Genomic DNA, 27999 nt, shown 5'->3' with positions numbered 1-27999 from the left:
ATTAAAAAAATAAAAGAAAAAAACCCAGCTCACTTACCAGCACGCTTGCACTACAAGTCAACCCAGAATGATGTAGATGTTAATACAAAGAACTGAGCAAATTGAAATGGTGAAATTAGTCAGGGAAATATTTTTCAAAGAAACTTTGCCACCATTTTGGAGCAGACCTCCAACCTCCATGCCCCTCCCCTCTGGAAAATCCAGGAAGTAACACTCGCGACCTCTCTAGCCACGTGTTTCCTGGAGCTCTATGGTACTTGGTCATTTTTTCTTATAAAATGAGGTAAAAGGGGCGCAGGGGGGGTCCGTTTTGTTGCTTTAACGTTTTAATATCTTCAATGAAAGTACTGAGACAGAGAGAGAGAGGGATTAGACAGGGTGTCTTTTGTCTTGCCCTGGTTAGGATTTCTTAAGCAAATCCACTGGGCTTTCAACATGAAGCCAGAAAATCGGGACTTTTTTCAAACGGCCTGGGACATGGGACAAATTGTTATAAAGTGTGATTGTCCCGCTGAAATCGGGACGTCTGGTCACCTTACCTTTTGTGTGTGTGAAAATTCAGGCCGTGCTGTTTGAAAGCCAATTTCTATAACATGGTGGCAAGAAGAGAATGCTTAATACAGTATGGCAGCTCTAATGGCATGGACAGCCATGCTTGGAGCCCTGGAAACCTAGATTCAGTCTTTGTTAAGCACCAAACCTTATATAGCACGTGACTGGCTCATGTTTTGCTTGGAAATATTACATTTTTTAAATCTGCTGGACACTGGGAATAATGAGATGAGCTGTTGGAAAATCAAAGAACAGTGCAGAGCATCCAGTCAAACAATAGGCAAAGGCGTGCAAGTCGTTTCCAGCTGTAGGGGTGGTGATCATCTCTGTTTCTAAGCTGAACAGCCAGCACTGTCTGAAGATGAATCCGTGGTCATGTGGCCGGCATGACTAAACGCCGAAAGTGCATGGATCGCTGTTACCTTCCCACCAAAGTGGTCCCTATTTTTCCTACTTGCATTTTTTACATGCTTTCGAACTGCTAATTTGGCAGAAGCCGGGACAAGTAACAGGAGCTCACTTCGTTACACAGTGCTAGGGATTCGAACCACTGAACTGCCAACCTTCTGATCGACAAGCTCAGCATCTTAGTCACTGAGTCACCGCATCCCAGTCAAAGAATACTGACATATTAAAAATTGACTTTGCTTAACAGATGTTCTATTCTGCAAAGCATGCAATTAAAAATTACAGATTGGGAAATTACCTTCTATTAAATTCAGAAAATCATTCTCATATATTAAGATTTAACTTGATTCATGCACACTGTAAAATATTCCAAACTCTGGTATATCCTATAGGAGCATCATAGAAGTATTAGCATGATCCTAAATAATACATGGCAGGAAATGTGATATCATATTTCATAATTTTGTTTTTTCATGCTGACTTCAGCTGTCTAGAACAAACTGTGAACGATGAGGAATGTTAGTATTAGGATTTAGTAAAGGCATAAAGAACATTTTTTAATTTCCTGTTGCTGATTATGCATTTCCAACTTAAGGAATCTGCATTCATTATTAATAAACACTTTATTCATCCTGGTCCTTGATAATTTCACATAAAACTAATAATTTTTTTGACATTTTCTGGTTGGTTGATTTCAGCCTACTGAACATTTTAGCAGTCTTTTTTTTTTTTTGACATATTCCTATGAAGCGTTACAGATTCAAAAATGTATAGTTGCAGAGCACTTTACAAATACATTTTTAAAATTATGTCTTCACATTTCTCTTCTGTATTTGCATGAAATATTGTGATTTCTAAGATAAGATTCATTTTCTACATTTTAGCTGTGCTTTGCTCTGAGCATATTGGGTAATCCCACTCTGATACTTTTGGATGAACCAACCACAGGCCTGGATCCAAAAGGGAAGCGCCAGGTGTGGTAAGTGACTGAGGGATTCACCCTTTAGTATAAGAGTTACATGCTTATAAAAATGACAAATTCCACTCTCCCCGTTTCCTTCCTTCCTTTCTCCTTTAGTTCTATTGTGTATGGTGAGTAACCCTTCTACAAATCTATATATATATATGATTTATGATTTGTTTATTTATAGGCCGCCCTTTTCCCTGAGGGGACTCAGGGCGGCTTACAATCAAAAAAAAGGAAGGGGAGTGTGGGACAATACGAAAAAAGAAATGTGCACAAAATAAATTAAACAATAAAACTCAACATTCACTCAACATTCGGGAGGGGCGAAATAAAATTATCCCCAGGCCTGACGGGTTTATATATAAAATTATCATATGTGGTGGACATGTGCAGAAGCAAGGAAATACTGGACTAAAATAAGAGCATGGTAGAGAAAGTATTACAACAAGAAATAGAATTTAGACCAGAGACATTTTTATTGGGTATTTTTACAGAAAAACAAAAGAGAGAGGATGTCTATTTGATTATACATGCAACTACAGCAGCGAGAATTGTATTTGCCAAAATTGGAAATTAAATAAGTTACCAATAGATGAAGAGATAATAAAAAATATTAGATTGTTCAGAGATGAACAGGTTGACATTGAAAATAAAGGATAAAGAGGAATTGGTGTACTTCAAGACATGGGGAAGATTTTATGACTGGCTAGAGAAAGGAATCTAGAAAAGAAAGTAAGGGGAAGACACAGAACCCAGACAATACACTATTAAATGAGAAAGGGGAGAACAAGGGGAAACCAAAAAAGAAAGTACTAAATATACAAGTATATATTCAAAAGCAAGATATAAAGGGGCAAAACATGGTTAGGATAGATTAGCGAAGGTAAGGGAATAAGAAATGATACTAAACTATATTTGGGTTTGAATACCATCCCAAGAAAACATAAACTGAGATTTGAAAGAGACACCTATGACAGTAAAAAAAGAAAGGGAGAGAAGAGGAGAGAACAAGAGGAAGAGGAGGGAAGGAAGAGGTAAGGAGAGGAAAGTGGAAATGAGATAAAGAGAAGGAGAGAGGGTAGGAAGGGGAAGAGTAGAAGTAGGGGAGAGATAAGGGAAGAAGGAAGGAGAAGGAGGGGCGGAAGGAAGAAAATAGAGGAGAAAGAAAATAAAGGGAAAATAAAGTGGTGTTATAACAGGCGGAAGGTATGGTAAATAAAGCAATCCAAATTGTATAGTATAACCCATTAAATGGAATAATAAATGTATAAGAATGACAAATGTAAAGAAGAATAACAACTATGTAAATGTATACTTATAATTGTATGTAAGAGATAAAAAAATAAAAAACTTTTCAGAAAAAAAAGCAAAAACCACTCACGCCGCGATCATGAAATCTCCAGAACAGTAAAGCCTACAAACTTGAAATGTGGCATGTATGTTCCTCTTGGCTTCTAGGTGCTTGTTTAGAAAGGATTTTTCGAAAAGACCATCAGATCATTAGCATTTCTTATATTAATATTATTATTATTATACAATTGTATCACAGCGGCCAGTTGTTTCGCCGGATTTGGCATTGGTTACTAGTCGGGCCCCACCCAGGGGCCTAGGACGTCATAACATATTTTTGTAATATGCGTGCAGATCCAAGCAGTGCGGCTTTTTGCATTTGACTGATGGTGATTTCGTCAATTTTTAACTGTTTTAAATGTAATTCCAGTGCTTTTGGAATAGCACCCAGTGTGCCAATTACCACTGGAATTACCACTGCTGGTTTGTGCCATAGTCGTTGAATTTCAATTTTTAAGTTCTGGTATTTTGCGATTTTTTCATGTTCCTTCTCAGCGACCCTGCTATCACCTGGTATTGCGATGTCTATGATTGTGACCTTATTTTTCTCAACCAATGTGATGTCTGGTGTATTATGCGCCAGTATTTTGTCTGTTTGTATGCGAAAATCCCACAAGATCTTGACCATCTGATTTTTGGTGACTTTTTCAGGCTGATGTTCCCACCAGTTTGTTGCTGTTTTAATATTATAATTTTTGCACAAATTCCAATGGATCATTTGTGCTACTGAATTGGGCCGCAATTTATAATCAGTCTGCGCAATTTTTTTACAGCAGCTGAGTATGTGATCAACAGTTTCATCAGCTTCTTTGCAAAGTCTGCATTTGGCATCATCAGAGGATTTTTCGATTTTGGCCTTAATGGCATTGGTGCGGATAGCTTGTTCTTGCGCAGCCAGGATTAGTGACTCTGTTTCTTTCTTTAATGTACCTGTTGTTAACCATAACCAAGTTTGTTCACTGTCCACTTTATCTTTTATTTTTTCCAGAAATTGGCCATGCAGTGCTTTGTTCTGCCAACTCTCCATTCTTGATTTCATCACATCTTTTCTGTATTCTTGTTTCGTCTGTTGGGCCTTCAGTAGATTTTTGTTCTTTACTTCAATTAATAGATGTTCTGTTTGGTAGCCTAATTTCATTTTTTTTAAGATTACTGATAGTAGGATCATTGCGATGATGAAGAGAAGAGGTGAAAGTGAATCACCCTGGAAAATTCCTCGCTTGATATTAACCATTCCGTAGATCTCATTCCCTACTGCCAACTCGGTTCTCCATTGTTTCATCGCCTTTTCAGTAAAGGATGTAATATTTTTGCTAATGCCAGTTGTTTCTAAGCATTTTATGATCCAACTATGTGGCAGTGAGTCAAATGCCTTTTTGTAATCAATCCAGACCACATTCAAGTTCGTTTTTCTGTTCTTACAATTTTCTAATATCATTTTATCAATTAGGAGCTGATCTTTTGTGCCCCTCCTCCTTCTTTTGTTGCCTTTTTGCTCTACTGGCAAGATGTTGTTTGTTTCCAAATAATCCATCATGTTATCTGCAATAATGCCTGTGAGTAATTTGAAGGTTGTTGGCAAGCATGTTATTGGTCTGTAGTTTTCAGGTGTTGTTCCTTTAGTTGCATCTTTCTGAATCAAGTATGTTTTTCCAGTTGTCAACCATTCATCAATTTGGCCCTTTTGTAAAATTTCATTCAGTTGCCTGGCCAATATTGCATGTAAACTGGTCAGATATTTGAGCCAGAAACCATGTAATTGGTCCTTTCCAGGTGATGTCCAATTCTTTACCTTTTTTACTCGATTTTTGACCATCTCAGTTGTTATTTCTAATACTTGCATTTGTTTGTTGCCAATGCTTTTCTCAAAGTCATGTATCCACTTTGCTTTCTTATTGTAGTCCTTTGCATTTTCCCACAATTCTTTCCAGAATTCAACTGTGGCCTGCTTTTCTGGTTTTTCACTTTTGGTGTCACCATTCACATTAAGACTTTGATAAAAACGCCGTTGGTCTGATCGAAATTGCTGATTTTGTTTATATTGGATGATTCGTGCCTCATATCTTTCAATTTTTCTAGCTGTTGCTGTTATCCGCTGTTTTACAATCTCTACAGCTTCATTGATGTTTCTTGTATCCAATCTATATCTTCTGATTAGCCGATCTATGGTTTTGTTGTTTTTAAGCCGTTGCTCATGCATGTTCTTTAAGTTACTAGCACCTGCCCTTAATTTTTTCACTTTTTGTTCTAATCGGATTTTTCACTTTGGCTTTGATGCTTTTTCTGTTGTGTGACTAGGTACTTTGATTTTAATGCCTAGTTCATTAGTGACTATTACAGCTGCGCTGTACATTAACTGGTTCGTTTCCAAGTTGGATCCCGATTCAATTGTTGAAAACACTGCATTAACCATTTTCATGATAGGGGCCAAAATTTTCTTAGGCACAGTTTTTAGTGATGGTAAACGTTGCCTTTCCTCATTAAGCAGAAAATGTTCCATGATCTTATCCTTCAATTCTTTTTGATCTTCGGGACCAGATGCCAAACTGCCCCCAACCCTCCTCCTTTCTCATCCGGGCTTGGGACCGGCAACGGCGGAGTATTATTATTATTATTATTATTATTATTATTATTATTATTATTATTATTATTATTATTATTATTATTATTATGAACAACACGCTGTGATACTAAGGAGTTAGATGTTCTACTTCCCCTCCCAACCTGATAGTAACTCTGTTCCAATAGCCACTTGGACGTGGGCGTGGCCAGCACTTAACTCATCCTGTCTGCGGGCTGGGACCTTGGAGAGGAGCCTGAAGGAGAGAAAGGGATACGATAGGAGATGTTTCTGTGGGACAAGGCTTAGGGAGAGAAGGGGATAGGATAGAAGAGACTTCTGTACAACAAGTCTGAGGGAGAGAAGGGGATAGAATAGAGAAGGATTCTGTGGGGCAAGGCTGAGGGAGAGAAGGGGATAGGAGAGGCTTCTTTGGGGCAAGGCTGAGGGAGAGAAGGGAAGAGGAGAGAAGAGGCTTCTATGGGGCAAGGTTGAGGGAGAGAAGGGGCAGGGACGTGCAGTCACTAGAGGCAGGGGAGGCGGAGCCTCACCAGTCTCCTGAGGGAAAGGAAAGAATTTTAAATATTTTTTTAAATAATTAAAGCCAGGGTAGTTGCTACCAGATTCCAAGTCACAGTGGCTTGGTGTCTGCTCTCAGTGTTAACTATAGGAGGAGGCCAGAGAACTCAGGGCCTCCTTTGCATAAGGAATTTTTCGTCTTTTAAAAGTTAAGAAAGGGTTAAAAAGCAATAACTTTCATATGCAAAGGAGGCACTGATTCTCCCGCCTCCTGATCAGGGAGCAGCGAATAATGCCTTATGAGCACGCTTACGTTGGGCGGACAAGAGGAGAGTTGAGAGAGTTTCCACAGCTGGAAAAGGTGGATCGGACAGAGGGAGGGGTGATTCAAATTTATTGTAATTTAATTTGTAATTTTTTTATTGTGGGGAGTGTGTGTGTATTTGTGTGTGTTTCTTTCTTCACAGCGGGGGGCGAGGCGGCGGAGCACGGAGGCAGCAGGGACATTCTCGCCGCTGTGTCCCAACAGGCCAGGCATCTCACGTTTATGTCACGTTTATGTCCGCCATAACCAGCCAGCCAGACCCTCCCCAGCCAGCCAGCCCACCCAGCCCATTCCTCCCCCGCCACCACTGTATCCAACAGGCCAAGTTGCTGGGAGGAGAAAGTTTGGACTTCAGAGCAGAGTTTGAACTGCCGAGTGACATGCGGTGAGCTTCATGGCCGGTGAGGGTTCCGCTCTATGGCGGACGTGCCGCCGGGGCTTCGGCGGGGCTTTCGCGCTTGCCTCACCGGCCATGAAGCTCACCGCACGTCACTGAGAAGGGGATAGGATAGGGCAGGATTCTGTGGGGCAAGCCTGAGGGAGAAAAGGGGAGAGGATAGGCCAGTCGTAACTACTTATTAATTTTCAAACTACACGTGTCGATTTATCAAGCCCAATCACATACCGTATTTTCACGACCATAAGCCGCACTGGGTTAAAAGCTGCAGTATCAGTTAACGTTAATTTTTCAAACTTTTTTCATACATAAAGCGCACCGGGTTATAAGCCGCACCAACGGAGGGGCGCCCTAAAAAAAAAAGAAAGGAGCCAAGCCGTTCCAGAGATGTGAAGGGAAGCTCCGGGCGAGAAAGCGGCTTTCAAAGCTCCGTCGAGCACCGCGTGTGGATTTATTTATTATTTGCTCGGGGATCCGGATCCGGGCCACCTGTTCCTCCGGGGGCAGCCCAAGCCTTTGAGCGGGGAGCGGAGCTTTCTCCCAAAACGGCGCTTCTGCTCCCCTTTGGCACTTAGCTCTGGGAGAAAAATGGAGCGTGACGGACTTTCCAGCGCGTATCAGAAGCTGATCCGGGAGAGCTGGCAGAAAGTGAGCAACAGCCCCCTGGAGCACAGCGTCGTCCGCGCGGAAGGCAATCCAGTCTTTATAAAGGAGCTGATCTCTTCTCTTCTCTCTCTCTCTTTCTTTCTCTCCCCCCCCCATCCTCTCTCTCTGGCTCTCCTTTCGTTCTGCTCCCCCCCACACCGTTTTGCTTACAAAGCAAGAACGATCAAGCGGCGGGGCGTAGAAGCTTGAGGGGGGGAGGGAGAGAGAGAGACCACGGCCAATGTCGGCTGGCACAGCAACCGGATTTCTGGCTCCGAAGATGCTCTTATGGGCTGCCTCGTTCGCCGCTCCACCCTGAGAGCTTGGTAAAAAAAAATAAGGGGGGGACACCGTTCGTCCCTTCTGCAATACAGAGGCGGGGGGGCGCGGCAGGGGGGGGAATCCTGCCGCTCCTAATCAACTAAGGTCTGGTGGCTTCCAAGCTTGCATCCCCCCCCTTCTATCTCTTTTCAGGCAGGTACTGGATCCATCAGCCCCTCCCAGCCCTCCCCCCCCCCCGCCAGCAGACCCGGTCCAGGAAAGACGGCAGAGAGGAAAAGAGAGAAAGAGAAAGAGGGAGGGAGAAAGAATAGAGAAAGCAGGAGGCTTCCCGCATCCGCGCGATGCTTTGAACCCGAATTGGAGGGGGGGGCGTCCCGAGAGACGCGTTCGCACGACACCTCTAACCCGGATTGGGTGGGGTGGGGGGGAAAACGGGGCGAGGGTCTGTCTGGTGGGTGGGCTCCGCTGGCAAATAAAACCCTGGGGGAAAATGGGTCGGTTGAACGATGCGTCAATGCAGGGGTGGAGGGAAGGCCTGGGCTGGGGCTAATGGGGCTTGTATTCCTCTACCCCAACTGGCCGGGGGCTGCTGCTGGGGCTGGTAGTCCGGCCAGCCAGGCAGCCAGCCAGCTGCAGGCTTGGCTTTCGATCTGGACTTCCTACCAAGCGGGGGGGGGGACTCGGAAACGGGCGCTCAGCCCAGCCGTCCTCGTGCTTCAAGTTTGAGCATCAAATCAGGAGGGAGAGATTTTCGATCTTTTTCCATACATAAAGCGCACCGGGTTATAAGCCGCACTGCCGTTTTTTAATCAAATTTTAGGATTTTCAGTGCGGCTTATAGTCGTGAAAATACGGTACTTTCGTAGTGGAGCATGGGTATTCAGCTAGTAATATCTAAAGCCAATGACTAAACCTTACTTCTTACACCTGAATACAGATAAAACATCTGATAATATGCTCTATTCATACCTCTAGAATATCTCAGTCACTGTTGGAAAAATGTTTTTATGTTCCTATCTGTGCAGATAAAGAATCTGACTCATGCTGAGGAAAACTGGTTTCCTCCTAAATGGCAGATTCTCTTCCATCTTCTCCTCATGATCCCAGAAGTTAAAAGAGGAAACTCTTGAGTCTGCCTTGAGGAAACTTTAGTCATTTTCCATGAGGGGGTGGGGAGAGAGAGGGAGAGAGAGGCAAGGAGAAAAAGATGCAGGTTTTCTTATCTCTCTTTACAATTCCTTCAATGCAAAATTAATTTGGGACTAGATGGGGGTATTTTTCCTTCTGCCATGGAAGATGTGCCCATCAGTTATGCAGGATCAGAACAGAATGGCAATGGCCTTTGGAGCCACTTCAAGGTTGCTTAAACTTCCTCATCCATTTGTTGTCAACAGGAGAGCAATTCACACTATGCTGCAGGACAAGGAAGAAGGAGTCATTTTGACAACTCACCACATGGAGGAAGCAGAGATGTTGTGTGACCGAGTAGCCATCATGGTGTCTGGTCAGCTCAGGTGGGTTTCTTTAAATATTTTACCTATATAACAGGCTACCCAAAAAGAGAAAGTATAGATAAAACCCAAATAGAGAATTGCATTAAGCAAAGTGATTGAGATAAAGGATAGTTCTAGTTCTGCTTCTATTTTTTTTTAATTCAAAGAAACTTGCTTTCTTCATTTGATGATATCAATATGTTTTCTAGGAATTGCTTAAGCAGCAATTTTCTATTTCTAAGTAGATTGTGAGGACACAAAGACAAATGCTGAAACTGACTGAATTACAGGGGAGTTCAGATGACTCCACAATAGACTAGAAAAAATATCATAGATATTAGACAAATATCACATCACATAGATCAAAAACATATACCATGGATAATGGTAACAGATGTCCTGTGCGTCTTTGATACAGATAGCAGATGCTCTGGGGTGAAGCTTTTTTGTAATGGGCAAAGAACGTCCACATGAACAAATGCCCAAACTGGGCCAAAGTATGCATTGACCTTGGATAATTACCTAAGTAAAGCCATTGGCAAAATTCACGATTGATGGTAATTGGGATAGCACACAAGATCATCTGACTTCATATAGGTATTCTCTGAATGCAAGGGAAAGGGCAGCTGCATGAAATACTAGTGGAAATAAACTATATTTCAAAATCGAATTCACGGATACCATCAGTGACAAGTCCCCACTGTGGCAGCAGCCATTTACCTGCCCACTGGTCTGCCTGTGAACTGCCTGGGACTTACAATTTCTCTGAGGGTTTCCTCACTGACTTTGCCTGTTGGAAATCAGCAGGAAGTGGAAAATAGCTCGTTGCTGAGCAACCCACAATTGTTGATTAACAATGGCAACAGGGAGTGCAGGAAATGCTGTACTAAGCGATAAAGTCAGATGACATCATACTTTACAACCATATTTCTTAGCCATGCAAATTCCAGTCCCAATGGCTGTTGTTAAGTGAGGACTACCTATGCCTGAATTAGTAATGCCTTGAGACCATATGGTATATGATAATCCTTTCTTGCTGCAGGTGCCTTGGTTCAATTCAGTATTTGAAAAACAAATTTGGGAAAAATTACTTGCTACAAATAAAAGTAAAGGGAGTAGAACAAGGAGATCTTGTGAATACTCAGATTCTAAAGATTTTCCCACAAGCAGCACGTCAAGAAAGGTAACTTCTCTGCAAATTGACAGGTTTTATTTAAAAAATAATAATTAATACATTCCATATTATTCTTCCATATTAATTCCATATTAATTATGAAATTATTATTCTGATAGTGAATTTTCCAACTTTTTTTTGTTTATGGGATGTGTCAAATTAACCAGCTGAATATGGCTTTCATCTGTTGCCTCTGTTCACTCTGCCTTTCATTAAGGAGCCAATACAGCCTGATTTATTTGGCATTAGTGTGTATTTTCTAAGCTGAATTAAGGCTTATTATCAACTATTGTATAACAGGAGAGTTTCAAGTAAATGGACGTGTAAATGTTCCTTTCTGTCAACCTCACATTAAACAGGAAGTTTTAATACTGTGGAAAAATCATATATGTTATGACCCGGTGGTCATGGTTAGGCAAATCTCCAGAGAGGTCTCTATTTATCTTGGGAGTGGTTAAACAAATGGCCCTCCACTGACCTGTAAGGCTCCACTGGCAAGATTACCTGGCAAGTCCACAAGGCAAAAGTCCAGTAAGACAAAGGTAGTTCCAAAGGCAAAGTCTTCAGGGCTAGGGCAAGACAAACAGCAGGCCATAAAACAAGGTGGTGTCCAAAGGAAAAGCAGTTCCAAAGGCAAAGTCTTCAAGGCTATGGCAAGACAAGAACAGTCCTCAAAGAAAGGCAAATTACGTCCTCAAAAGAAAGGCAAAAGGTCTGAGTCAAGGCCGGGGGAGTGTAATCTGAAAATAAACACTTGTTCCTGGCAAAAACTCCTCCTCACAGCTACTTCCTAATTTCTCCTCATGAGCAGTCAGTTTGCCCTACACTGACTCTGACTCCTCTCCATTCTCCACACTTGGGGATTGAGCGGGAGAGGCATTTGCTAATCTCCAGAGCTCCACCATTCCTCTGCTCCACTGCCTGCCCTTTCAATCTCCCCCTCCCTTCCTTGGTCAGCCTGCACCCACTCTTCCTCTCTGGCTACTCTTCCAAGACCCAAGGGACCCGGGACTACCTCATCCTCATCCCCAGGTCATTCCTCATGGGCTGTAGGAACTGCACTTTCCCCTTCCATTGGCCCAGGCTCCCTCTGCCTCAGACCTTGGCTCCGAAAGGGTCAAGGTTCAGGATCCGAGAAGCAAAGGGATGTCACATGTATTTTCCTTGACAGATAAGGCATCTTGCATGCAGATTCCTTTCCAAATAAAACAGTCATAGCTGTGCCCCAAAGTATTGCTTTTATGTTCCCTTCTCTGCCAACTTTTCTTTTTCTGTACAAGTAGATCTGGTTGCTCTATGTTAGCATTTTGTGTTAGTTTAATAACTAATGATTGGTCTCCCTTCCTCTTAGGATATCCACTTTGTTGGCCTATAAGATCCCAATGGAAGATGCCTTGCCTCTCTCTAGAGCCTTTGCCATGCTAGAAGATGGTAAGTTGGAATACATTTTGCAGTGATTTGTAAGGATCTGCAGAATGCCTGGCAGCTAGATCAGGGGCAAATTTGTTGGCCACCACAATTTCAGCAACCCACAATGAACAGGTTCATTCAGTACTATGATTTCTTGCCAGTACACCCCCAGCTTTGAGTGTGAGTTTCTCAAAAAGGGTAATCAAAAGGAATAATCTTCTATGTCAAAAGCATTATTTGGATAAGGTACTAAGTTAACTCTTAAAAATCTGTGTAGATGCTATCACAGTGAATAAAGAGATTTGTGTTGGATAGAAAAAATAATTGTACAAAGAGGAAGGAAAGCAAATTATTACCCAAGTCAGATGTAAATCAACCAGTTATAACTGATTTAATATTTTATTTACACAGCTAAACAGCGCTTCAGTCTTGAAGAGTACAGCTTTTCTTTGAACACTTTGGAACAGGTAATGACTTAGATATTCAAATAACACAGTGATATTTATAGTGAGAAAGTACTCTCTTACATCCCAGAATTTTTAAAAAAGCTGGTTTATAAGGTATTTTGGATATTTGAGGCAGGAGGTAAAACTCTTCAATCTCAAGTGACTGGAACAATTGTAAGACTTATTTTAAATTTTAAAAAAACACATTTTAATGCTTTATCCTTCCATAGATAAATTTACCTTTGTGTTTCCACCTCAAACAAAAGACAGACATAAACTGCTGTAATCCATTATGCAATTAGTTTATATTCTCAGATGTGCCTAGATAGAAGCCAGAATAAATGCTAGTAGTTTATAAGCCTAATATACTGTATGTGCAATTCCTTTGTAGCTATTGATTTATTGTATTGTTTAGGTATTCCTGGAATTGTGCAAAGAACATGAGCGAGATTATTTCGAATTGGCTCCAACTTCTGAATGGAGAGAACTGTAACACCAATAAGATAGTTGAAAGACTAATCAATAACCGAGACAAACAGCAGTTTTTCCTCCAGCAAAAATGAAAGGACAAATAGGTTGAGCACTCTAAGGAATGTTGTGTCTGGATGTCCCATGAACAAAAGATATTCTGTAGTCTTCTCTATGTTTAATGTATGCCTAGTTGTCTGTTAGATTAATCCTCATATTTATCATGTCTAGAGATATAACATTTCTGAATATTTCACAACTAACTGCAAAATGAATGTTTCTGCACTAGTTTGTTTTTCATGAGAAAAACTGGAAATGGAAATATATATATTTAAAATATATTCTTTATAGTCTAGCATACAGATGGCATATTTTTTGTCAGAATGTTTTAATATTTTTAATGCAGATAACAATTCAATGTATGCCCAGTGTTTATTGGGTGGATAAAGAAACACCTATACCAGTGGTGGGTTTTTACTACCGGTTTGCTCGTGCATGCTTGTGTGTACGTGACGCTTTTGTGCATGCGCAGAATCATCCAGACGGGTGGGCAAAGCCTCCCACTGTCACCACTACCGGTTCATCTGATCCGGGCCAAGCCGGTAGAAACCCATCTCAGACCTATACTCTAAATACCTATGCATTGTTGCATTCCTCATCTTATACAAGCTGTATACTCACTACTTTGTAGCCAAGTGTCATTTTTTCAGTGTTGTCACATGAAAAGATATATTTTTGTAAATATTTACAAAATATGAGGGGGTGTACTGACTTCTGTGATATACTGTATGTATTGTTGCCATCCTCATCTTCCATTTTAATAAATAGTAATATAGCTGACTCAATTAACTATTGAACTAGGAGCCATTAAATATCATCACAAATTGTTTGCCAATCTGCTTCTTGTGAAATGACAAGAACAAGAGATGAATAAGCTTTTTAAATAAGAGAAATCCCCATATGCCCTTGTTAAACCATTAATTTGACAGAAAAATATACTGTTCTATCTAAGGGACTATTTTTGCATCCTTTATAGATTTAAAACCAGCCTTTGATGCCATTCTCTGTGATATGACTTGGAAGAAATCTGAAAAGATCACAATAGATTGTTGGTCATTCCAGTTGACTAAACAGCTGGAAGTGGATGCTCCTCTTCAGATTAGAAGTAATAACAGGGACAATTTTCTTCCCCATCCTATGGGAGGAAGGGGATAAGGAAGGCTGCTTATTAACATAGAGTTTGTCTAATTTTTATATTTTATATTAAAATTATTTAAAAAAATACTGACTTAATTTGATGGGTAGGTTAAAAATAGTTTTGTCACATATAGATATATTTATTAGCCCCAATTGGGTAGAGAATATTATGGGTTTTAGCTCTTTGTAAGGAGAACAGTCCGTTGATAAATTACCAAAAGACAAAGTTACTGTTTTCAAACTACTAAGCACACACAAAATTGGTAACTAAATAGAGACAATATTCCTGTAAAAAATGAGTGCATTTATAAAAACACAGTAACTCAAAAAACTAAAAGTAAAGAAACTCACATCCTGGACATAGGATTGAAAATTGTTTCAACTCCTACCCTCACAACAACACTATAGAGCACTGCACACCAAAACAACTAGACACAAGAATAGTTTTTCTCCAAACACCTTCATTCTGCTAAACAAATAATTCCCTTAACACTGTCAAACTATTTACTAAGTCTGCATTACTATTACTATTAATTTTCTCATCATTCCTATCACCCATCTCCTCCCACTTACGACTGTAACTTTGTTGCTTGTATCCTAACTATTTATATTGTTTCCTAGTATGATTTGATTGCTTATTTGTACCCTATGGCTATCATTAGTGTTGTACTTTATGATTTGTAATAAATGTATCTTTTCTTTTATGTACACTTACAGCATATGTACCATAGACCAATTCCTTGTGTGTCCAATCACACTTGGCCAATAAAGAATTCTATTCTATTCTATTCTATTCTATTCTATTCAGGGACGTGCAGGCAGGGGAGGCAGGGCCTCACCACTGTCACAATGAAAAGAAAAAAAAAATAAAAGGAAAAAGGCTGAGGTAGTTGCTGCCAGAGTCACAGTGGATGACTCTGCTTAGTGCTTAACTGTTTAAAAAAGCCTCTTTAAAAAGTGCCCTCTGCAGGAGGCAAGAGAACCATGTGCCTCATTTAGTCTATCTTTATGATCACTCGAGCAGAGTTAAGCAAGGGTTAAAAGGTGAAAACTTCCTTATGCAAAGGAGGCACGTGGTTCTCTCGCCTCCTCCTGTAGAGGGCACTTTTTTTAGAGGCTTTTTTTAAACAGTTAAGCAGAGTCATTCATTGGAGGCTCTGGCAGCAGCTAATCCAGCCTGACCTCAACAGCTCTTGCCTTTTTCTTTTTACATTTTTTACATTTTCATCATGGCAGACAAGAGCAGAGTTGAAATCCTCTGTGATTGTGACACAGCTGGAAAAGGTATGTGGGTCGGAGGGAGGGGGAGGAGTTCAAAATTAATGTAATTTGTAAGTAATTTTTTATTGCAAGTAATTTGTGTGTGCGTGTGTTTGTTTCTTCACTTCACTCAAACAAACTCTCTCTCAATTTGAGAGAGAGTTTGTTTGAGAAGAGAGGGGCAGCCTTGTTTGAGAAGAGAGGGGCAGCCTTTTTTGAGAAGAGAGGGGCAGCCCGCCAGCAGAGACGGGTCCTTTACCCGCCTCTGCTGGCAGGCTGGCACTTTCTTTCTTTTGTCTGCTGTGTCCCCTTCCCTTTCTCCTCTCCCCCCACTGGGAGCCCCATCCTGCTCCCCTTCCCCTTTCCTCCTCCTCCTCCTCCTCTCCCCTTTCTTTGCCGGCTGCAACTGAGCAAGGAGGCACCATGGGGTCAAGACCCTCGCACCCGTGTCTAACCCTCTGGAGCTTGCCGCGCCAGGGGAGGAATGAGACCCCATTGTCCCGCAGAGCCCACCACCACTTGAACAGGGAGGAGGAGGACGAGGGGGAGGGGGAGGAGGAAGAAAAGAGAGGTGAGGCTTTGTGCCGGCCAGCCGGCCAGGCGGGGAGTAGGTTGGGCTGGCTGGCTGGGGAGGGGGGATCATTGTCGGAGGAGGCCGCGGTGCAAGGCGGCGGAATGCGGCAGTGGCAAGAAGCAGCTCGGACAGAACTGGGACACCCAAGCGGCTGGCGGCGGCAGCGGGGGCCACCTGAGCGGCCATGATTCATTACATGCAAAGCAAGGTAGTTCAAACTGTGATTTGTCATAATTGTGATGATTATGGCTAACAACTCATAAAAAACCCAAATCCACAATGGCGGGAAAATTAGAATATTGTGAAAAGGTGCAATATTCTAGGCTTTTGCCTGCTTTCAAGAGGCAAAAGCCACCCTGCCACCCCGGCGCTATGTCAATTCTTAGCCTTGTGCTCTTAATTACTTAATTACAGAAGAGCCGCCTGGGCGAGGATGCCAAGGCGGGCAAGGAAGAGGACTGTGACTGCAGGATCCCGTTGCTGCTGGCTCTGCTGCAGCTGGTGCTGGGCGTCTCCATTGCCGTCCTGGCCTTCCTGATGGCCAAGTTCAGCCCTTCGCTGCTGCTCCGGGAAACCCGCTATTGGGCTGGAGCGCTGGTAAGCCTTGAAGGCTCCATGGAGAAGGGGCAGCGGGCTGATGGGCTGGAGGGAGAAGCGCTTTCTCATTCTCTCCTCTCCCCCGGCATCCCACTGACTAAAGCGTTTTCTTTCACCCGCTTGAGCTCTGCTGTGGGTGAAAGAAAGCTTTTTAATCAGTGTGGTGCCGGGGGAGAGGAGAGAATGTTCAGGTATTCTCTCCTCTCCCCCGACATCCCACTGACTAAAGCTTTTTCTTTTGCCCGCCTGTCAGAGCTCAGGCGGGCAAAAGAAAATGCTTTAGTCAGTGGGGTGTAGTGGGAGAGGACTGCCTCACCAGCCATAAACCTCACTGCACGTCACTGGTCAGAAGCGTCTTACTGTGCTAAAAAAAAACACCAGACCTGGTCTGTTGCTCAGTGGTCCAAAGTCGTCTTTTCTGATTAGAGCAACTTTGGCATCTCTTTTGGAAAGCAAGGACCCAGAGTATGGAGGAAGAATGGAGAGATACACACTGCAAGATGCTTGAAGTCCAGTGTGAAGTTTCCACAGTCTATGTTGATTTGAGGAAGCCATGTCATCTGCTAGTGTTGGTCCACTGTGCTTCATTAAGTCCAGGGTCAACGCAGCCATCTACCAGGAGATTTTGGAGCACTTCATGCTTCCTTCCGCAGATGAGCTTTAGGGGGATGCTGACTTCATTTTCCAGCAGGACTTGGCACCTGCCCACACTGCCAAAAGCATCAGAACCTGGTTCAATGACTGTGGGATTACTCTGCTTAAATGGCCAGCAAACTCACCTGACCTGAACCCCATAGAGAATCTATGGGGCATTGCCAAGAGAAATATGAGAGACATGAGACCGAACAATGCAGAAGAGCTGAAGGCCACTATTGAAGCATCCTGGTCTTCCATAACACCTCAGCAGTGCCACAGGCTGATAGCTTCCATGCCACACCGCATTGAGGCAGTAATTGCTGCAAAAGGAGCCCAAACCAAGTACTGAGTACATATGCATGCTTCTACTTTTCGGAGGTCTGATATTGTTCTATGTACAATCCTTGTTTTATTGATTGCATATAATATTTTAAGATTTTCTGAGATTGTGGATTTTGGGTTTTCATGAGCTGTAAGCCATAATCATCACAATTATGACAAATCACAGCTTGAACTATCTTGCTTTGAATGTAATGAGTCTATCTCATATATTAGTTTCACCTTTTAAGTTGCATTATTGAAATTAATGAACTTTTGCACGATATTCTAATTTTTCGAGTTTCACCTGTAGTTAAAAAGACAGATTACCAGAGTTGAAATGAATCTTGTAGTCCAACCTGCCCAAGGAGAAGACAGTACACTATTTCTGACTAATGGCATTCCAGTCTCTTCTTGAACGCTTCCAGTGATGAAGCTCCCACAACTTCTAATGGCAAGCTGTTCCATTGGTTGATTGTTCTCACTATCAGAAAAATTCTTATTTCTAGGTTGAATCTCTACTTGATCAGTTTCCATCCATTATTCCTTGTCTGGCCTTCAGGTGCTTTGGAAAATAGCTTGCCCCTCTGCTCTCTGTGGCAGCCCCTCAAATATTGGAAGACTGCTATTATGTCTCCCCTGGTCCTTCTCTTCACTAAACTAGCCATGCCCGGTTCCTGCAACTGTTCATCATATGTTTTATCCTCCAGTCCCCTAAAGCAGTGTTTCCCAACCTTGGCAACTTGAAGATGTCCGCACTTCAACTCCCAGAATTCCCCAGCCAGCATTCGCTGGCTGGGGAATTCTGGGAGTTGAAGTCCGGACATCTTCAAGTTGCCAAGGTTGGGAAACACTGCCCTAAAGACCCTAAATAAAGAGTAAGCAATATAGAGCTTTGAAAAGTTTAATTTATTTGCTATTGTTTTCATTACAAATTGGCACAAAGAAACCTATGACTCCCCTTTCTACATATCCAGTTCACATATTCTGACCTCAAAGCCTACAGAAAAGTGCTCATTTTAGTCTCCTATCTGTATAGGGCAAATTCAGTCATATTGCTCATGAAAGTTGCTTCTAGTCCTCCATGTTCGATGGAGGAAATCAAATACATTGCATACGTATTTTTAATATGCTCCCAGTACAAGATGGGTGTCACCTTTGTTGAGAGAAAAATGTGCAGTGGTGGAAGTGCAAACAAATACACTTTCCCTACTAGATCAGAAAGACTTAAATACAGATAATCATGGAAAGTTTTACTGGATGGCAAAATAAAGTTGAAGTTTATAATAATATTGAACTCTTAGTGATGTATCATTACTGAACATTATATGGAAAATAACTTGTTTAAGCAATAAATATGTGCATCATTGAAATACCACAGTATTGTTTCTGTAAACACAATTTATGTACCATTTGTTTCAAACTGCACTTTAATTTTGTTGCCCTAGAATTAGAAGAATTGTCTTAGAAAACTTAGATTTAGTCAAAAATACAGTCACAAAATTGTTAACCTCATAGATACTTTACATTAGCTCTTATTGTGTTCTATCTTAAGTTATCCTATCCATTTAACTATTATATTTCAAATATTTAGTTTATATGCCAAGGAAAGATTTGAGAGAGATTATTGTAACTATGATATGGCAATTGTAGTGCTTATTACTGTTTCTTTTCTTTTCTTTTTTTTTGTTCAAAGTGAAGAGAATATTTGCATTCAGTTTCAACATCATAGTAAAAGGAGGACATAAATGTTAGCAAAATATTATTTAGAGGTAGCTCTTCCCAGGTCAGAAAACTAGCAGAATAATTGAATGGAGGCCTGACTATGGAGTGTAAGCAGAAGCCCTGGATGAAATAGGAGAAAGCAGTATGTGTGTTGGAGTAGATGAATTTTATGTCCAACCATGATTTTTCAAGCTGCTTGCTACATAGAAGAAAAGTGCAGAAATGAGAGGAAGTATGTTTACATGACTGAACAAATGAGTATTGGAAGAAGGCAGAAATGATATCAAGACCTGATAGAATGCACAGAAACTTGACATTAAAGCAGAATAAAATATGGATTAAAAATATAAGAAGACATAGAATAACAGGGACAGTTAGAAGTTGCTTAAAGGAAGTGTCACCATTCACTAACCACAGGATGTTCTAGCCAACGTCCTTATGTCAAAACCTGTGTCAAAAGTCCAAACCACAAAGTTCAATTAAAGTTCGTTAATAACACATAAGCCATATCTGAAACAAAAGGAGAAGTAAGACCCTCATCTCCTTATAAGGTTTTCTCCTGAAGGTAACCACTAAGAAATGTGTTAAGTATTTCCGTGTTGCAATGCTTTTGGGAATGTATAAGAACGCATGTTTCGATAATGAAGGTTGTTCAGAACTTGCAATGCTAGCCACTTTGCTAGCTTTCTGAACCTGGCTACCAAATAAACTTTTCCTGTATCCTGAGAAGTCTAAGCCTGTCATTTTCTGCAATAACATGGCAAGGAAAACCTATATGAAAAATAAAATATTACAAAATATTCCGACAGTAGAACGATGTCCAGAATTGTGTAGTTTTCTTGGGAAATTTGCCACATGAAACATCATAAAAATGACACAAATATTTCGGTGCTTACCGATTAATATTGGAATGACCAGTATGAATGGTTTTTAAGTAGTTTACACAGTGGCAAAATAACAAGCAAAATGTTGTAAAACAACTATTTTAGAACTTTTCAATATAATTGTTTATTAATACACTTCTTATAGTTTTGGAGCATTACTGATCATGAAGTATATCATATATTAGTATGGATAATTGTGCAAAATTACTTCCGTGGTCAAAAATGTTTATGTTTTTAAAAATTAGTTCATATTATTTATTTCTCAACTTCTAGAAAAGATAGTCAAGAATTCATTTCCAAAGTTGTTGGAATGTTATTGCTGCTCTGTTGCACCTCAGGAAATAAAAAATGTTTGAGTGCCAAACTGTGACATGTTGTTTTCTTTCAACAATCCAGCTGTATGAAACATGCAGAACACAGAAATATAGTGAATTTGGTGATTCAGAAGGAAATGCTGGAAAACAGGAAAGTTGGAAGAGCCTGTGGCTTTTGGGAAGCTGTATTGATGAAATAAGATACAGAAAAATAGAAATAGTTGCTTGTAAGTCTTTTGCTGAAATTCCAACCTAACTTACTTGCCTCAAGTAAGCTTTTTAATAATCTCTTCTCCTCATTTTGCAAATAGATGATATCATTTTTTTCTTGCCTCATTTGCTGGATGCCTGGACTAGAGATGATCATATCAATGGAAGTCCACCTATGGGTTCCACTCAGAGGTGGGTTCTTACCAGTTCGGACTGTTTCGGCCAAATTGGTAGTAACTTGGCGGCTTGGAACCGGCAGCAACCTAGGCCTGCCATGTCCCCAAACCAGTTCTTTAGTCATCGGCATAGGTGCCACCATCTTGTTTTTGCCTTCTGAGCATGCATACAGCAATTTTTATTGTATTGAGCATGTGCACGCAGCGCACATCAAGCGCACCCGTGCAAAGCACAGTGCGGCGCAGCGCAGAGCATCCTGAGCGAACAGGCAGTAGCGGCAGCCAGAATCCATCCCTGGTGCCACTCCTTCTTTGTGTTTGAACTGAAGCCCATTGGTTGAGATCACTCACATTTCAAGTGATATGGGATTTACAGTACACTCCTATAATTCTCTCAGACATGAACATAATTATATTTGAAGCCTGGACATTGTACACCCTATAACTTGCTCTCAGAGACCTCACTACTTGCATGGATTAGGTTTATAATCCTATCCATGCATCCTTCCTTGACAGTAGGTCTTCTGGAAAACAATGGGCCTTCCTCTGAGTAGATCTTGACAACACTGTCATTATCTGCTTGGAGTGTTTTCCTTGCTATTCAATTAGTCCAGTCAAAAGCTTAAGCTGTGATTTTTCTCATCAGTCATACTAAAGCTGATAATCTTGTAATGCTTCATAATGCTGCTTAAATGCTTGAATAGTAGGAATTAAAAGGAACAGTAAGAAACTTGGCATCATGTCATTTTGAAATTCAAAATGCCTGGAGCAGCCCAGAAATCCATGGCCAGGGCTGAGCTCCAATTTTGCAATCTAACAGCAGCATTTCAGTTGTTTACTCAGTTGGGTTGTAATTAGCCGAACCAGATCTCTAATGTACTTTTTCAGGGATATGATTATGAAAGGGATTTGAAGCACTTTTGCTTGCTTACTTGCTTGCTTTGTCTCTTCTGCCCCAATACAATCTGTAGGTGACATTGAAGTGGATTTGAAGTAGAAAATTATTCGTGTTATAAATGTAAGTTCCACATGTAGGCTTCCCAAACAATAGCATCTTAGAGAGGTGGAGCTGCTACATCACAAGCAAAGGTCCTTCGGTCTTTTTCTTGGTTCCAGAAGAGTGGAAGGCTATGCAACCACTCCCCTTCCCATCAGGCTTGACTCCCACATCCTTCCCTTGGCTAAACACTATTACATAGCTGTCATAGAAGAGAAGCCATGGTAATCCCAGGAATATGAGAAACAGGACAGAATGTGCAGATACATTTTGGATTGGAACATTGAAAGGAAAGCCAGATCGCCACCTAGAGACCTAGAATGCTATTTCTTCAATTATTCTTGATTAACCTCTGCTGTATTCTAAGATCTTCACAAAGATTGTAATGGCAGCGATGATTTCACATAATCTGTTTTGTTAGAGTCCTTCAAACTTTACTTCATTGCCTAATGTAGCAATTATTTATTTATTGCCTTTATAGCCAACCTTTTCTCTGAGTGCTTATGGCATTTTACCTTGGATTCTCTCTTTGTTCACTTTCAGTGGCTACTTCTGGCAGTTTCTTTTCTGTCTCCAGTAACCATTATGGTTAGACATAAAATGGATTGGACAAGCAAGGGCAAATGCCACTAATAATAACCTACTTAACAAGGAGTATAGGTGTATATGGAAGGTTCAACTACACTAGGCAATTGAAGAAATAAAAGGGGCATTGGAAGAATATCAGAAGGACAGAGGAGACGAAGATGCACTAGTAAACCACGAAGGTTTACTGAATACACTACCAAAGAGACCAAACTGGCCTACAATAAAGACTAAATGAAGAATAGAAAAAATACATGGCAAGGGAAACCATTACGTGGTTAGTACTTTAAAAAAGAAGCAGGCAAAGCAAATAACAAGAACTGGCAATGGTTAGAGCAGGAAGAAATTGTGGGGCTAATCCTTTCTGCAGTAGACAAACCCTTAAGATCAAATGCATATAAAGCCAGAATTAAGAAGACTGGAACAGACCACAAATGCTGTCACTAAAAGAAGCTGAAGAAACAGTTGGTCACTTGCAAGAAAATCACCCAGACTGATTACAAAGTATTACAAAAATGGTGCACTGGAAAAACAGCAATAAATACCACTTGCCTGCAAGCAACAACTGGTGGGACCACAAAATAGACAAAATAATGAAAAATGAATATGCTTAAAGTACTCTGGAACTTTGGAATTCAAACAGACAAGCATTTACCTCACAGTACCCTAAATTTAACAACCTTGATAAAAAAGACAAAAAAAGTTTGAATAGTGGACGTTGCAGTACCTGGAGACAGCAGGATAGAAAAAAAAACCTAGAGAAAACCAAAGTATATTAGACCTGCAAATAGAATGTCTGTGGCAAAAAAATAAATAAATAGTGCCAACAGTAATAAGCACTGGGTTTGTTTTCTCCTAGGGCAAATTAGCCAATTATTTTCCAAGGTGGGAAATTGCAACTGTTTATTTTGTACAGTGCAAAGAAGTATGCTTTGGGGATTAAATCACAAACTGAAAACCCCTCCCTGATACAAAATGAGCATAGCTTTTATATACATTTTTGGGAAAGCAAGGCACAGGATCATTAGCAAGCAATAGGTCACAGGCAATAAAGTATTCATGTTCCTGGCAGAGGCCGGTCCTCCCAGAAGGTGAGTTCATTAATAAAACATTTCTAAAAATACTAAAAAGCTGGTAATTAAGTATGCAAAGCTTTCCAGCTAATTTACCTGTTGCAGGAAAGGGACATTAGCCCCAACCCAATCAAAACAGCTGGGCTGGTTTGAGTTCATTGATAAGACTATAAGGGAGGCTTCCAGGAATTTTTGGGCAAAATGAGACTCCCAAAGGGAAAAATATCTAAAATCAAAGAGAAGTGGCTTCTTCCCTCCCTCCACAACAAAATGGAGTTTTTATAGCTAAATCTAGCTATACCAGTCATACACCATATATCACCTCATGACAGGCATTTTTATACATCTTAGAAATTACATCAGCAATGTTGATTGTTTGAATACATTTACCTCAACAAATGTCTTAACTTTTGGCGGGCTTTTCTCTGTCTCTGGGCAGATTTTCCAGGCTCCCTCATAGGATGGTTATATCACGTCTTCTTCTTTTTTTCCCCAGAAACTTCCAGCACCCTCTTGTGGCACTATTAGTGTAAAGCAGAAGTTGAAGGGCCGCGTCCAAGGCCCTCTCCCAGCCCTAGAGAATTGAGTACAGGTAGTCCTCCACTTATGACCGCCATGAAGCCCCAAATTTCTGCTGCTAAGCAAGACAGTGTTATGTGAGCTTTGCCCTATTTCACAACCATTTTGCCATAGCTGTAAAGCGAACCATGCGGTCATTAAATGAATCTTAACTGACGTCCTTGCTGGGAAAGTCACGACTGATGTGGTGGTGGGATTCAAAAAATTTTACTACCAGTTCTGTGGGCGTGGCTTTGTGGGCAAGGCAGGAGAAAAATTCTGCAAAATCCTCATTCCCTCTCCACCCCCCATTAAACTGCTTTCCAGCTCCGTTCTCCTATTCAGGGCAACAAAAGAAGATTGGCTGTGAGGCAGCAGAGGTGGGGCCACTCTATTTGACGGTTCTCTGAACTACTCAAAATTTCCACTACCGGTTTTTCTGAACCTGTCAGACACCGGCTGAATGCCACCCATTGGTTGAGATCACTCAGATTTCAAGTGATATGGGATTTACAGTACAATCCCATAATTCTCTCAGACATAAACATAATTACATTTGAAGCCTGGACATTGTATAGCCTATAATTTGCTCTCAAAGGCATGGATTAGGTTTATAATCCTATCCATGCATCCTTCCTTGACAGTAGGTCTTCTGGAAAACAATGGGCCTTCCTCTGAGTAGATCTTCATAACAATGTCATTGTCTGCAAAGGCTATTTGGCGTGTTTTCCTTGCTATCAATTAGTCCAGTCAAAAGCTTAAACTGTGGTTTTTCTCAACAGTCATACATGGCTCGAGAGAGCACAACCGTCATAAATGCTTGCCAATTGCCAAGCAACCAAATTTGGATTACATGACCTTGGGGTGCTGCAGCGGCAGTACAGTAAGTGGATATCAATCATAAGTCACTTTTTTCAGGGCCATTGTAATTTAAAGCGGTCACTAAACAAATGGTTGCAAGTCGAGAACTAATTGTACAGAGTAGCATAGAGGAAAACTGTGTGGATTCTTTTATGTAATGGCATGTTCCCTTTTGATTCCCTGCACCAGGGGATGAAGCACATTGTTCTGATTCAGCCTTCACAAGCAATTATAAGCTACTTACTCACGAGTAAAACAAACCTCTTTTCAAAACAGGGCAGGAACGGTCCTTTGTTCAGGTGGATAAACAAAAACCAAACGTAATCGGTCCCACCGAACCTGGTTCTAGCCAAGGAATCAGAATTATTTGCTGTATACTAGAAAATAAACGATTGTCTGCGACAACAGGCTACTCCCAAACCCCTTCTATTTATTTCCCAGCCAGGGAGGGGTTTACTTTCGCCTTCACCTGCCTCTCCCTGAGAGCCAGCTTATTGTTTTCCTTTGCTCTCCTTTCCTCTCTGTACATACATGCATCTGGGATGGTCCCCCATCAGAGGTGGGTTTCTGCCAGTTCACCCTGGATCGGGTGAACCAATCATGGCGACAGTGGGAGTCTCCACGCACGCGCCCAGACATTTCTGCGCAATCACAGAAGCATTGCGCGAGCGAGCACACACACGAGTGAACCAGTAGTAAAATAAATTGAAACCCACCACTGGTCCCCATCTGTTCTTCCCCTCACTGAGATCAGGCTCCAAAGACAGCTGCCTCTCCGCCAGGGGGAGGACAGAAGGTCCAAGCTCTGCCTCTGTCTCTGATGCTGTTTCCTTCTCAGAGCCCTCCAAAGGCTCTGAAGCTGGCCCAGGCTCTCCCTCCAACTCCTCCTTGTTTGACTCTGCAGCTATCTCTGCTGGCTGCTGATGGACCACAACACACAACTGGATTCTTGGACTTCTGGACCATGACCTGATACGTTTCTGCCCTCCCCTCCCCTCCCCCCCTCTCCATTTGGAGCTTATTTTTGCAGGCAAGCTCTCCAGAAATGGAGACTTTGTTGCTCTGGGTTTCATCTGTACACACAACCTGTGAAAGTAAAATTCCTTGCGATTATGCCTGAGTGTGTATGAATGTCTGGCCTGGGACAAATCAACTGATTCTTTTATACCTGTTTCTTCTAATACAGTGGATGCAAAAGTTTAGGTCCAATTGACAGATACTTATCAACCATTCAAAGTGACAATGGCACTGAAAAAAGTGACTTACGACCATTTTTCACACTTACTGTTGCAGTAGCCCCATGGTCACATGATCAAAACTCAGCCGCTTGGCAACTGACTCATATTTATGCCAGTTGCAGTGTCCCAGGGTAATGTAATCCCCTTTTGCAGCCTTCTGACAAGCAAAGTCCATGGGGAAGCCAGATTCATTTAACAACCATATTACTAACAACCAATGCGGTGATTCACTTAACAACTGTGACAAGGAAGGTCGTAAGATGGGGCCAACCCTACTTAACAACTGTCTTGTTTAGTAAGAGTAATTTTGAGCTTAATTTTTTTTTTGTAAATTAAGAATTACCTGTAATTATTTGTTTCAGTGAATCTCTAAGTGAAGTTGGCACAACCTTTACATCAGTGGTGGGTTCCGGATCCTGTTGCAATGGGTATGTTGCAACGGGGCCGGGCGTCCACCACGTGCATGTGCACAGCACGTGCTTATAGCACGCATGCTTACTTACCGCCCATGACACTCCGCAATGCTCCAGCTGCTCAGCGGAGCATCACACAGGTGGTCTACGCTCCCTGTGCATGAGCGAAAGCCCCGATTGGCTCAAATACAAGTAACGAGGGTGGGCAGGTGGGCCCTTCGGAGCACCATATTGGAACGTTACCTGGTGCTCCCAGCAGGCACCGCCCATACCAGGGCGTATCCCACCACTGCCTTACATGCTCAACATGACATATTTCTGCAAATTTGAACACACATTTATAATTTGTGTGCAATCATGTACAGGTTAAAAAAGAAATTGGTGAATAGGACATGCCATTTCAGGCAGAGCTTTGTGAAACCGTCTATGGCAAGGGTAACAGCTTCCAAATACTTCCTGTAGAAAGCTAAGACCATTTATCATCTTGCCTTTGGAATTTTTCTCTTTTTTCTGTGCAGAACTTTTCTAGAAACAGAATGCCCTGAATATTTGACAGATATTCCATAATATTTAAGTCTAGGAAATACCAAGATCATCCCCAAACATTTATTTTTCTTCCTACAAATGCTTTTTTTAAAATTTGGAAGTATCAGATTGTTGTCATGTCAGATTTGATTGCTTCAGTAACTGTGGGACATTAACCTATTGATCTTTAATTGAATCTAGTCTTCCATCCCCTTGAACAATATTCTCTGTGTGGCTTGATGCCACAGAGGCTCAAATCATAAAAGAGCAATTCCTGTGCTTAACCATACTTTAAACCAGTGCTTTCCAAACTTTTTCCTTTATTACCCAAAATTGCTTATCAGAAAGTCTTCCTGAACTTCAAGGACCTGTCAGAAATCCTTTCCTTCAGCACCGCCTGCAACTTCAAATCGTTGCTGAAAAAATTGGTGTAACTTAAGAACTACCTGTGTTATAAAAAGAATGTCTTGAATGATCTTGCCATTTCATCAGTTTTCATCTTAATAGGAATACTTTGGGAGATTTTCAAATACATTTAAGGTAAGTGTGTAATTTTCTCAAATTTGGTAAGCACTGCTTTAAACAATGACTATAGTGATGAGGTTAGAGAAAAGGGTTTCTTCTTTGTTGTATAATCATAGTATAGGTCACTGTTGGTTCCAGTGACCCAGGCCGCCAAACCACTATCAGTTCGGCCAAACCGGTCCGAACTTGTAGGAACCCACCTCTGGTATGAAGATCACCAGAGAGCAGTTTAACTGACATTGATTAGTTGTCCATAAATCTACAATACTATCTATACTATGATTATACAACAGGCCTGCCACGCCCCCGAACCGGTTCTCTGGGGAGCACCATAGGC

At 41.4% G+C, this 27999-nt stretch overlaps 1 protein-coding gene across 1 annotated transcript in view; it reads left to right on the top strand.

The window, feature by feature from the left end:
* Positions 1–14981, top strand: part of LOC106543432 (ABC-type organic anion transporter ABCA8) — a 79038-nt gene extending 64057 nt beyond the window's left edge. Inside the window, exons 34-39 of the mRNA XM_014059445.2 lie at positions 1845–1939; positions 9400–9519; positions 10541–10681; positions 12024–12103; positions 12494–12549; positions 12944–14981. Coding sequence (XP_013914920.2) covers positions 1845–1939; positions 9400–9519; positions 10541–10681; positions 12024–12103; positions 12494–12549; positions 12944–13021 — 570 coding nt within the window. The 3' untranslated portion in view covers positions 13022–14981. The remainder of the gene's footprint in view (positions 1–1844; positions 1940–9399; positions 9520–10540; positions 10682–12023; positions 12104–12493; positions 12550–12943) is intronic.
* The last annotated feature ends 13018 nt before the right edge of the window (positions 14982–27999 follow it).

The sequence above is a fragment of the Thamnophis sirtalis genome, unplaced genomic scaffold (assembly GCF_051295495.1).
Source record: "Thamnophis sirtalis isolate CommonGarterSnake01/CBP01778 unplaced genomic scaffold, rThaSir2_p1.2 scaffold_3, whole genome shotgun sequence".
Taxonomy (NCBI): Eukaryota; Metazoa; Chordata; class Lepidosauria; order Squamata; family Natricidae; genus Thamnophis; species Thamnophis sirtalis.
Note: the sequence above shows the minus strand (reverse complement) of the source record. Positions and strands in the feature narration are given on the sequence as shown.